The following is a 13,355-nucleotide window of genomic DNA, read 5'->3' on the forward strand; positions in this document are numbered from 1 at the left end:
TTGTGGTAATTGTGAAGGAGTTATTTCCCTAATTTCTTTCTCAGCCTGTTTATCATTTGTATAAAGGAAAGCTATTGATTTATCTGAGTTAATTTTATATCAGGCCACATTGCTGAAGTTGTTTATCAGCTGTAAATGTTCTCTGTTAGAATTTTGGGGGTTGCTTATGTATACTATCATATCATCTCCAAATATTGATACCTTCATTTCTTCTTTGCCAAATTGTATCCCTTTATCTCTTTTTGTTGTTTTATTGTTATAGCTAGCACTTCGAGTACTATATTGAGTAGATATGGGGACACTGGGCATCCTTGTCTTGTTCCCAATTTTAGTGGGATTGCTTCAAGTATGTCTCCATTTGATTTGATATTGACAGTTTGTTTTCAGTAAATTGTTTTTATTATGTTTAGGTATGGGCCTTGAATTCCTTAACTCTCCAATACTTTTAACATGAAGGGATGTTGTATTTTGTCAAATGCTTTTTTAGCATCTAAGGAGATGATCAGGTGATGTTTTTCTTTAAGTTTCTTTATATAGTGGATTATATTAATGGATTTTTGTATAGTAAACCAACCTTGCATCCTGGCAACAAACCCTACTTGATCATGGTAAATGATGGTTTTGATGTATCCTTGGATTTGGTTTGCACGAATTTTATTGAGTATTTTTGCATTAATATTGATAAGCAAGATTGGTCTGAAGTTCTCTTTTTCGGTTGGGTCCTTGTGTGATTTAGGTATCAGACTAATTGTGGCTTCATACAATGAATTAGGTAGTGTTCCTTCTGTTTCTATTTTATGTAATAATTTGAGGAATATTGGTATCAGATCTTCTTTGAAGGTCTGGTGGAATTCTGCACTAAATCCATCTGTCCTTGGACCTTTTTTTTGGTTGGGGTGTTTTAAATGACTTCTTCCATTTCTTTATGGGTTATGGCATGTTTAGAATTTTACCTGCTCTTGATTTAACTTTGGTAGATGGTATCTGTCTGGAAAACCATACATTTCACCTAGATTTCCCAATTTTGTTGAGTATAGGCTTTTGTAGTAGGATCTGATGATTTTTTGAATTTCCTCAGTTTTTGTTGTTATGTTTACCTTTTTATTTCCGATTTTGTTAATTTGGATACTGCCTCTTGGTCCTTTAGTTAGTTTGGCTAGGGGTTTATCAATCTTGTTGATTCTCCCAAAGAACCAGGTTTTGGTTTTGTTAATTCTTTGTATTGCTCTCTCAGTTTATATTTGGTTGATTTCAGCCCTAAGTTTGACTATTTCCTGTGGTCTACTCCTCTTGGGTATGTTTGCTTCCCTTTCTTCTAGAGCTCTCAAGTGTGCCATTACATTGCTAGTGTAAGATCTCTCTAGTTTTGTTACCAGGGAACTTAGTGCTATGAATTGTTCTTTTAGCACTGCTTTCATTGTGTCCCTAAGTTTGGGTATGATGTGTTAACATTTTCATTAAATTCCAGGAAGTCTTTAATTTCTTTCTTTAATTCTTTGCTGTCCAAGTTATCATTGAATTTAGAGTTTTTCAGTTTCCATGTGTATGTGGACTTTCTGTAGTTTTTGCTGTTATATGAAGTCTGTGGTGATCTGATAGGATGTATAGGATTATTTCAATCTTCTTATATTGGTAGAGAGTATTTTGTGACCAATTATATGATCAGTTTTGGAGAAGGTACCATGAGGTGCTAAGAAGAAGGAGTATTCTTTTGTCTTAGGGTGGAACATCCTGTAGATATCTGTTAAATCAATTTGGTATATAACCTCTATTAGTTTCACTGTGTATCTGTGTCAATGACCTGTCAAGTGGATAGTTGAGCCCTCCCACTATTACTGTGTGTGGTTCAATGTGTGTTTTGAGAGACTTTTGATGACAGCTTCTACTTTAATAGGGGTTAAAGGTCTTTTAAATTGTTTATCTCATCTTGATTTATCTTGGTAAGTGGTGCCTATCAAGAAAATTGTTCATTTATTTTAGATTTTCCAAATTTTTGGAGTACAAATTTTTCAGTATGTCCTGATGATTCTTCAGATCTCCTCCATGTCTGTTGTTATGTCTGCCTTTTTGTCTCATGATGATGATAGAGAGATTTAAGAAGGACATAAATAACTCCCTGAAATAAATACAGGAGAACAAAGGTAAAGAGGTAGAAGACTTAGAGAGGAAACACAAAAATCCCTTAAGGAATTAGAAGAATATAAAACAAAACAGGTGAAGGAACTGAACAAAAAATCCAGGATCTAAAATTGGAAATAGAAACAATAAAGTAATCACAAAGGGAGACAATACTGGAGATAGAAAACCTAGGATAGACACAAAGAGTCATAGATGCAAGCATCCACAACAGAATAAAAGAGATTGAAGAGAGAATTTTACATGCAGAAGATACCATAGAAAACATTGACACAACAGTCAAAGAAAATGCAAAATGCAAAAAAACTCCTAACCCAAAACATCTGGGAAATCCAGGACACAATGAGAAGACCAAATGTAAGAATAATAGGTATAGAAGATAGTGAGAATTCCCAACTTAAAGAGCCAGGAAATAGCTTCAAGAAAATTGTAAAAGAAAATTTCCCTAAACTAAAAAAAGAGATGCCCATGAACATACAAGAAACCTACGAACTCCAAATAGATTGGACCAGAAAAGAAATTCCTCCCATCATATAATAATCAAAACACCAAATGCACTAAACAAAGAAAGAATATTGAAAGCAGTAAGGGGAATAGGTCAAGTAACATATAAAGGCAGACCTATCACAATTACACCAGGCTTATCAACAGAGAGGATGAAAGCTAGAAGATCCTGGAGAGATCTCATACCGACTCTAAGAGAAAATAAATGCCAACCCAGACTACTGAGGAATACTGAATGGCTGAGAAGCACTTAAAGAAATGTTCAACATCCTTAGTCATCAGAGAAATGCAAATCAAAACAACCCACTTTGACAATTCCACTTCACACCAGTCAGAATGGCTAAGATAAAAAACTCAGGTGACAGCAGATGCTGGTGAGGATGTAGATAAGGAGGAACTCTCTTCCATTGCTGGTGGGATTGCAAACTGGTATAGCTACTCTGGAAATCACTTTGGTGGTTCCTCAGAAAACTGGACATAGTACTACCTGAGGACCTAGCAATACCACTCCTGGGTATATACCCAGAAGATGCTCCAACATGAAATAAGGACACATGCTCCTTTATGTTCATAGCAGCCATATTTATAATAGCCACAAGCTGAAAAGAACCCAGATGTTCCTCAACAGAGGAATGGATACAGAAAATCTGGTACATTTACACAATGGAATACTACTCAGCTATTAAAAACAATGACTTCATGAAATTTGCAGGCAAATAGATGGAACTTGAAAATATCATCCTGAGTGATGTAATGCAATTACAAAAGAACACACACAGTAAGAACTTACTGGTTAGTTGATATTAGCTCTGAAGCTCAGAATACCCAAGATACAATTCTCAGACCACATGAAGCTCAAGAAGAAGGAAGACTGAGGTGTGGATACTTCAGTCCTTCTTAGAAGGGGGAACAAAATACCCATGGGAGGAGTTACAGAGACTGAAGGAAAGGCCATCCAGAGACTGTCCCATATGGGGATCCATCTCATATACAGTCATCAAACCCAGACACTATTATGGATGTCAACAAGTGCTTGTTGACAGGAGCCTGATACAGCTGTCCCCTGAGGGGCTCTACCAGTGCTTAACAAATACAGAGGTGGATGCTCTTAGCCAACCATTGCACTGAACACAGGGTCCCCAGTGGAGGTGCTAAAGAAAGGACCCAAGGAGCTGAAGGGGTTTGCAGCCCCATAGGAGGAACAACAATATGAATCAACCAGTACCCCCCAGAAATCCCAGGGACTAAACCACCAACCAAAGAGTACACATGGTGGGACTCATGGCTCTAGCCATATAAGTAGCAGAGGATGGTCTTGTTGGTCATCAATGGGAGGAGAAGGCCTTGATCCTGTGAAAGCTCCATGCCCCAGTGTAGGGGAATGCTAAGGCCAGGAAGTGGGCATGGGTGGGTTGGTGAGCAGGGAGAGGGAGAGGAGGGGAAACAAGGAAAGGGGATAACATTTGAAATGTAAACAAGTAAAATATCTAATAAAAATGTTAATAAAAGTAGGATTTATGAAGAAATTTTTATAAAACCCCCTTTGTTTCTGAGATAATTAAAATATACTTCTTTTAAAAGGAGTTTGAACGGAGGCACTTCACATGGGTTAACACTGCTTTTCACAGAAGAGATGGATAATTAATGAAAATCATGGTTAAAAATATAAGTCATCCTCTAATGTGTCCTTATGGTCAAAAATCCCCAAGGCATGCAATTCTACGTAAACTATTGCTGTAGCTCTTGGTTGCAAACCATAACTAGATGATAGGTTTTTGCTACAGCAAACACTGTAAACAAGGTTTGCACACTTCTATTTTCAAACTCTAAGGCATCAATGTAAATAGTAATAATAATAATAATAATAAATAATAATGATAATAATAATAATAATAAAGCCCATTTCATTTTATAATTTCACCAGTTCTAAGACTATTTATTCCACATTAAAAAAACAAAGCCTTAGAAGGTATTAATACATTTCCCAAACCAGTTATATCCCATTCTATATAACATATTTAGTACAGCTGAAAAACCACTTTCAAACAAATTTTAAATTTATTGTTTAAGTTGAGTTACAAGATAGTAAGTTTTCATATGATTTTTCCACACAGCCTTTTTAAAAAAAAAAAACAACACTTCCATCCTATATCTTCCCCACCCTGTAAAACTTCATTCCACCCCCAGTATTCCCATTTCTTTTTGCATATCCTCTATGTTCTGCTGCTAGCATTTCTTTTTAAAACTACTCCTACTATAATCTGCCCCATAAACTTTCCTTGCTTCTTCTTCTACAGATGCTTCAGGTTAGACATACAAAATGAAATACTCAAAGTCAGGATCAACACATGAGAGGACATGGGGCACCTTTATTTCAGTGTATGAGTTATCTCACTCAGTATTACCTTTTAGGCTGGAGAGATGGCTAGGCAGTTAAGAGCTCTGACTGCTCTTCCATGAGATCTAAAATGGGATGCAATGCCCTCTTCTGGTATGTTTGAAGAGAGTGACAGTGTACTCACATGCATAAAATAAGTAAGTCTTAAGAAAATTACTTTTCAGTTGTATCAAGTTGCCTACCAATTTCAGAAAATCATTTTTTCTTTTTAGCTGACTAATTTTTTATTGTTATGCCATCCCTAGCTGTTATGAACAGAGCTGAATATGGACAAGCAAATGTCTCTACAATATGGTACAGATATTTTCAGTATACTTCTAGGAGAATATGGAATGGTCATATAGTAGTTTGAGTTTAGCTTTTTGAGAAACCTCTAGATGGATTTCCAAAGGTAAAAATCTAGTTTAGTCTCTTTCTAACTGTGTTCATGTAAACTTCTCCATGCCACCATTTGCTGTTATCTATGTTTTTATAATGGTAGTCCTGATTAGGTTTTTCACTGATAAAAAGCGGCATAAAAATCAAGTATATGCTTGGGGTGCCATTGATTATTTTGACACATATTCAGATTGTATATTGTTTAAAGTACACACACCCACACATCAAACATGTGAACCATTTACAATTAAGATACTTTGAAACATGAATAAGACAAATGAAAACCACTGTTTTATTCTGCTCCTTTTAAAATATTATTTACAAGTTACAATTAAAAATGACCATTTCATTACCAATCACTTCAAGAAGTAAAAGAAAAACGGAGGCAGAAGAAAAGTAAGAGGAGAAGGAAAGAGAAGGAGGAGGAATAGGAGGAAAAAGGGGAAAGGTATATTATGTCACACACACACAAACACACACACACACACACACACACACACACACACACACATACTGAATCCAAGAAAACTCATCTGACATGCTATCCATAAAAGCTGGTGCTGCCAGGCATGGTGGTGCACGCCTTTAATCCCAGCACTCGGGAGGCAGAGGCAGGTGGATTTCTGAGTTCAAGGCCAGCCTGGTCTACAAAGTGAGTTCCAGGACAATCAGGGCTACAGAGAAACCCTGTCTCGAAAAACCAAAAAAAAAAAAAAAAAAAAAAAAAAAGCTGGTGCTTACAGGTAGAAGAAGAGAGAACATGATGCAGAGCTCTGCCAACTGGTCATCAGACAAACTGTGTTGATTTATATCTTACCAAGAGTAGTTGGTTTAAAATTTGTACAAGCCTCAAAAATCCTCTCCTATTGATCTCTAAGAAACCCTCTTAAGATTACTTTCTCTGATTTTTAGGTTCAGTATGGATAGAAGATGAGAATAGTCTTGTCTAACTTTATATTCTCAAAAACAGCTACACTGGGAAACAGACTAACTTTTAAAGACAACAGATAATTTTAAATAGTGTGAACATCTTCTTGTAAAAAGTCAAATGAGAAGATCCAAAGAACTTTTATCAAGGACACATATTCTCAGCTTCTCTAGAAAAAGAAACACTTTCACATCCTTTGTTTCATTAGAATTTCATTTATAACAGAAATTTGCTAACATTGAGAAAGAATTAAGTCTAGAAGATGCCTATTAGAAGCCCCTAAAAAGTAGACTGTGTAGGCAGAAACCACTTACCCAAGACCCTCCTCAAGGCCCCAGTGACCTCCTTATTCCTCAGGCTGTAAATGAGGGGGTTTAGAGCTGGGGTCACGACAGTGTAGAAAACAGAGAGGAGGTTCTCTTGTTTGGGACTAAGATAGGAACTGGGTAGGACATACATAACTGTGAGAGCCCCATAGTACAGACCAACTACTGTCAAGTGAGAAAAACAGGTGACAAGTGCTTTCTTCCTTCCTTCATTTGAAGGCTTGTTAAGCACTGTGAAAAGAATTAATATGTAGGAAGCTAGGATGGCAGCAAGTGGGGGAATTAGGAAGGCCACACCCATCACATAAACCATGAGTTCATATTTGGAGGTGTCTGCACAAGCCAGCTTCAGCAATGGAGGGATTTCACAATATAGATCTCTGATTTTACGGGATTTGCAGAAGGGATATTGCATTGTATGGATGGTATATCCTAGAGCACTCAGAAGTCCCAGGATCCATGATGTGGCTACTCCAAGCCAGCAGATGCTTGGTCTCATGAAAATCATATAGTTCAGAGGATGACAAATAGCCACATACCTGTCATAGGCCATGAAGGCCAGAAGGAGGTCTTCTGCACCACCAAGTGTCAGTGCTAGGAACATCTGAAGGGCACAGCCCTCTAATGATATGGTGTTGTCTTTTAGCAGAAAATCCATGACAGCCTTGGGGATAATAATTGATGTGAGAAAGAAGTCTATGAGAGAGAGCTGCCCAAGCAGAAGGTACATAGGTACGTGGAGCTGTGCATCCATGGTGATGACCAGCAGAAGCAGCCCATTGCTGATCATAGCTAACATGTACAGGGCTGTGATTACAGCACAGAGCAGATCAGGAGAGCCACTGTCATCTAGAATCCCCACCAAGATGAAGGTACCTCCCAATGTGGAGTTCCAGGACTCCATTCTGTGTCATTTCTGTAGTAGCCAACCTAAGATGGTTCAACACAATTTTGCCAATATGGGTCCTGGTTTTGTAACATCAGAGTTCACTTGGGATACTCAACAGGACTCCAGTAAAATGATGTCTTTCCCACTAGTGAGTAGCTTTGCTTCTTGGTTTCCAAATTTTGAATTGATGATTATATCTTGAAGAAAGATGTGTCTAAGTGGAGATCATATACTACAATAATAATAATTTTAAAATAGGTTATAACCTGATGAAAATATACAAGATATAACCTGAAGAAGTATCTCTCTAGAGAGATCAAATTATATATTTGTTATGATTAATAAAATACCCCTTCATTTCTTTAGTGTAAATTTGGTTAATAATTTTAATATTCCAGTTTTCTTTGTGCATAGACATATTTTAAATATTCTCAACTGATATAGAGGTGTGTCCTTAATAAATTACATCCACATTTCTGTCTTTTTAAAATTATTCTTTCTTTTCTTTCTCTTCTGTTGATTTCTTTAAGACAGGGTTTCTATGTGTATTCCTGGCTGTCCTGGAAGTCACTCTATAGACCAGGTTGGTCTCAAACTCACAGAGGTTTACTTGCCTCTGCCACCTGAGGGCTGGCATTAAAGGTGTGTGCTCCTCTTTTTATACAGTCCAAGGTGGCCACAAGAACATCTTGCTTCATCCTCCTCCATGCTGGCATTTTCAGAATGCACCAAACTGTCCAGCTTATTTTCTATATTCTGTAAGTCGACATTTGTTTATAGTCAATCTACTGAATGGATACATGGTTGTCCACCTTAATTACCTATTTCAATGCCCCACATTCTCCATGATCCTGAAAAAGGCTTGCTTTCTAAACCTCTGGAAAATTGAATTTGAGAAAATATTGGGGGTTTACAGTTAAACCTTTAGGATCAATGTGAACATTTTTTTATTTCAACAGATTATTATACAATGTGTGTCTGCAAAGACACAAAAATAAAAGATTTCTACCCTTCATATGAAAAATGGTTCTGCTTATGCTTAGGTAATATGGCAAAATTTGACAAGAGAGTAAGTATTCCTTGCCATAATCTGTCTGAACATCCTAGTCCAGTCATCAATCCTAATGTCCACTCTCCCTCTTGTAAGTACAGAGGATTTACATTACATAAAAGGGGAGGAAGTATAAGTAAACTTCCTTTCTAGGAAGCTGATATTGTAATCTGACGCCAAGAGCCATGAAGAAACCCATATTTGGAGGCTTCTAAGATTGAAAGGATCCTTGCTGCACATCATAGAACAGGACAGATGAAGCCAACTCAGAGCATAAAGTTAGAATGAATGTGAGAATGAAACATCTTGTGTAAATCATATAGCCACATCTTGGCATATTTACATTAACATTTCAAGTCTCCACTGTCTTGTCTGGGGGCCATTACTATTTTGAGAATACAAAATAAGTATCTTATTAAATCAGATAGTCCTTTGGGGGCATTCATCTAGTTTATAGGTATTATCAGAAGCCAGAGACATCTATGGAGTCTAGAGGCCTATACAGAGGTTCCTTCCAGGAAGGAGTTCCTCAAGTCTAGAGTATGACATGGAATTGATCAGTCCTAATGATACTCTTTTCATGTTCAAAAATTAAAAGTAGATAGACTGAAAAAGTCATGGATTTGAAGTAGTAAAAAGCCTGAGAAATATCAGCTCAAGCACTTAGGTATTTCTATGGACTCTAATTCTTGACTCAAAATACTTAAAAGCTACATGGATGTCTTTAAAAGAGATAAAAATTCCTTACCTTGACTAGTAGGAATCCTGGCTGCCTGGACCCTGGCTTCACATTGGACTGTTTGGCAGTTGACGCTAATTTCATCACAAACATGGTGGGGAGGTTTAATTTCCTTCAACAATTTTTGATTTAAGTTTTGCTACATCGGTGCAGTATATTACAGATCCACCTTGTCAGGTGTCAAGGATGTGTTTCACGCCTTTCATCTGCAGACATCTCTGGAAATGACATTGGAGACAGCCAAGCAGCTAACAGATTTTGGCCAGTGTCCAGCACAGCAACAAAATGTATCTGCTGTTCTCACACTTGAGAATTACTAGAAACTGTCAATTCAAACAACTTGCAAGGAGTGAACAAGCTGCTCTAGCTTCCTGTCAGTCTTTAGACTGCTTTTGTGGGTCATACTGAGGTTACCGTGTTTCTGCTGACAATATCAAGGTTGTGGGAGGGAAGTAGAAAACTTGATCAAAAGCTCAAAGGTCCCTGTCTAGTACTATTAGACATCCCTGGGGCTAGGACTACACCAGAGCCTTGTTTGCTATTCCCAAGAATCCTTCTCTTCATTATTCTATGAATATTTTTAGATGGACTTGTATCTTATTTGAAATGACCTCCTTAAAAATGTTTGTCTTTGAAATAAGTTAATGAGGCCTCTTGGGTGTGTTTTCTGGCTTGCCTTTCCTGAGGTGTTCTGTCACTAACTGAGCTTTGAGGCTCTAGGTTTTTCCTCCCATTGAATGTAGGATCCAGTTTCCTTAGCTTCTCATATGATGAGATTAAGGACACTCATATACCAAGACCTCACCGGACTTTCCAAAGTTTTTATGTAGTTCTAAATGAAAATCAAAATGTAACTGAATATCCTTCTATCCTGGAATATCATGTCCTCTTCTCAGTGTTTATGGAATGTTGCTTTCCTTATTTTGCTTCAATTCAGTATGGCTTCTCTAGGTAGTTCTAGTTGTGGGATATTTACATTTTCCAATGGCAACCTAGTGCAGCTTCTATATGCAGAGCTCATGTCTTGGCTCTGTGAGTGATAGCTAAAGAAAGAGTTCAATTTTCTTTTTATTAAGCTGGAAAATAGAAATAAATCTATTCAATACTAGAGTTGTAGAGAGTCAATATTAATAAAAATCACTTAAATGCTTTCAGAGACAAAATACCCATGATATAAACACATATAGATGACAATAGCCTATCATTGGCAGTAATAGGACAATGGAGAAATGTCTTGAAAAGTACTTAGAAAATAAAACAGCATGCTTGGGGGAGTAGGTAGTAGTGGGAGTTATGTAGATGCAATGCTTCCATACAAATTTCTCCAAAAAACAATTTAAGTCATCAAACATATGTAAGTGTGAACCCTACAGGCTACAATAAACATCCTGGCAAGGTATTCCCACTCATGCAATAATTGAAAAATGTCTTCGGAGGAACCAACATTTTCTGATTGGATTAAAGGTCCAATCACAAGTTGAAATCATCATGTGTCATTAAGATCATGACCAAGAAACTGTGGCTGAATAGGAAATTTTGGTTGCAAAATAGTACATTTCCATATGTCTTTTTCATTGTCCCTTCCTTTAGGTTGACCTCCCATTGTCTGCTTCATTTCCTTTTCCCCTATTTGCCGCTTCCTGTTTTAGCGTTCTCATCATCAATATTCCACTTCTCTATCTTCATCTTGTCTTGTCTATCTTCATTTTCATCCTATCTATGATCTTTTTTCTACTTTTTCTTAATGAATTCCCACAATGGCTATTTTTAGGATACGTAGATTTTACTTGTGCACCAAGTTAAACACCCAAAACAAAGGTTTGAAGCTTAGTTCAATAACAGCCTTTGTTTGTTTTCTGGGCCTAAGTTACTTCAAAATGATCATCCATCATGATCAAGTAGGCTTCATCCCAGGGATGCAGGGATGGTTTAATATACAGACATCTATCAACATAATTCACCATATAAACAAACAAACTCAAAGACAAAACCCACATGACCATATCATTAGATGCTGAGAAAGCATTTGACAAAATCCAATACCCAATCATGATAAAAGTCTTGGAAAAATCAGGAATTCAAGGCCCATACCTAAACATAATAAAAGCAATATACAGCGAACCAGTAGCCAACATCATTTTTTTTTAATTGTGGAATTCTGTTGTGCACATTTACCATATATTTCTTATCAATTTGTTTGTTGACAGATAATAAGGTTGATTCCATTTACTAGCTGTTGTGAAGAGAATGGCAATGAACATGGTTGCAAATCTGTCTGTGGTTGGCCATAGAGTCTTTTCATACTATGCCCAGACAAGATATAACTGTATCTTATGTTAGTTCTCGTTATATATTTTTTGAGAAATCTCTAGACTGATTTCTAAGTAGTATACTAGTTCACACTCCCATCAACAGTGTATAAGAGCTCCATTTGCATTCCCAATGATGACCATTCTGACTAGGCTGAGATGAGATCATAGATTAGTTTTAGGCTGCATTTTCTAAAGAGTTAAGGATGCTGAGCACTTTTTATGTGTTTATTAACCATTTGTATTTTTTCACTTTTAAAACAATTTCTTATAATGTGGTTTCATAATACTCAACTCCAACTCTTCAGCTGTACTCAGATCTATTCCCCTTTTCCTAATAACCTAACTTTGTGTGCCTTTTTTTCAAAATTAGGTATTTTCTTCATTTATATTTCCAATGTTATCCCAAAAGTCCCCCATACCCTCCCCCCCACTCCCCTACCCACCCACTCCCATTTTTTGGCCCTGGCATTCCCCTATACTGAGGCATATAAAGTTTACAAGACCAATGGGTCTCTCTTTCCACTGATGGACGACTAGGCCATCTCTTCAAGAACAATTTATGCTTCCCAAGTAATTTTAGATATGTGGTACTTCACTCTAGTGTGGTTGACTTATCAGGGGCTATATACACTCTTAAAGAAGCATGTCTGTCTCTTCCTCCTCTAGTAGCTAACCAACTACTTCACTGGGGCAACTGGGTGCTGAAATCCCCTCTCATGTTGAGATTTGATCATTTTGGGGCTTGGACTGACCTTTTGTGAATTCAAATGTGCAACTTTCCTGTTGTGACCAGAATATAATGTTTTCTTATAGTTATACCACCACTGACTCCTACAATCTTTCTTCTCACTCCCCATAATGATCCCTGAGCCCTATGAAAGATTGTGTGATATAGAGGCTACCCTTAGGGATGAGGATTCTGCAGCTCTTTATTCTCTGCACCTTGGCTAGTTATGGGTCTCTGTGTTAATCGCCATCTATGGCAAACAGATGCTTCTCAGATGAGGATTGATAGATACATTAATTCATTGGTCTAATGTCATTAAGAGTTAGTTTAATATAATTTAGCAGCATTGTAGAAGTAATAGTTGATCTCTTATAGCCTATGACCTGTCTATCCATAGGTTCTTGGTCTAATAATGATGCCAGATATAGGTTTTGTCTTGTGTATTTTCCCTTTCGATACAGTTTCTGTTCAGTTCTATAGCTCATTTTTAAATTAATTATTCTATTTACTTAAACCCCAAATGTTGCCCCTCTCAAAGTCCCCCTCCAGAGTTCTGAACCCCATCTTCGCCCCCTTCACATCTTAGAAGGTGCTTTCCCCTCCCTGAGCACCCACTTTCCCTAGGGCATTAAGTCTGTACAGTATTAGGTGCATCCTCCTCCACTGAGACCTGAAAAAAACAGTCCTCTGCTACATATGTGCCAGGGACCTCAGGCCAGCCCATGTATGCTCTTTGATTGATGGTGTAGTCTTTGGGAGCTCCCAGAGGTCCATGTTAGATGATACTGTTGGTTTTCCTATGGGATTGCTATCCTTTTCAACTCCTTCAATCTTTCGTGTAACTGTTCCATAGGGGTCTCTGACCCTCAGTCCAATGATTGGGTATAAGTATCTGCATATGTCTCAGGTAGCTGCCGTAGATCCTCTCAGAGGACAGCAATGTTAGGCTCCTGTCTGCAAGCACAGC

At 37.4% G+C, this 13,355-nt stretch overlaps 1 protein-coding gene across 1 annotated transcript; it reads right to left on the reverse strand.

Moving 5' to 3' along the window:
- Nucleotides 1–6,623: 6,623 nt before the first annotated feature.
- Olfr699 (olfactory receptor 699) lies at nt 6,624–7,574 on the reverse strand. The gene has a single exon (NM_001011862.1). The coding sequence runs from the start codon at nt 7,572–7,574 to the stop codon at nt 6,624–6,626; it is 951 nt and encodes a 316-aa protein (NP_001011862.1).
- Between the last annotated feature and the right edge of the window lie 5,781 nt (nt 7,575–13,355).

This window comes from Mus musculus, chromosome 7 (genome assembly GCF_000001635.26).
Source record: "Mus musculus strain C57BL/6J chromosome 7, GRCm38.p6 C57BL/6J".
Taxonomy (NCBI): Eukaryota; Metazoa; Chordata; class Mammalia; order Rodentia; family Muridae; genus Mus; species Mus musculus.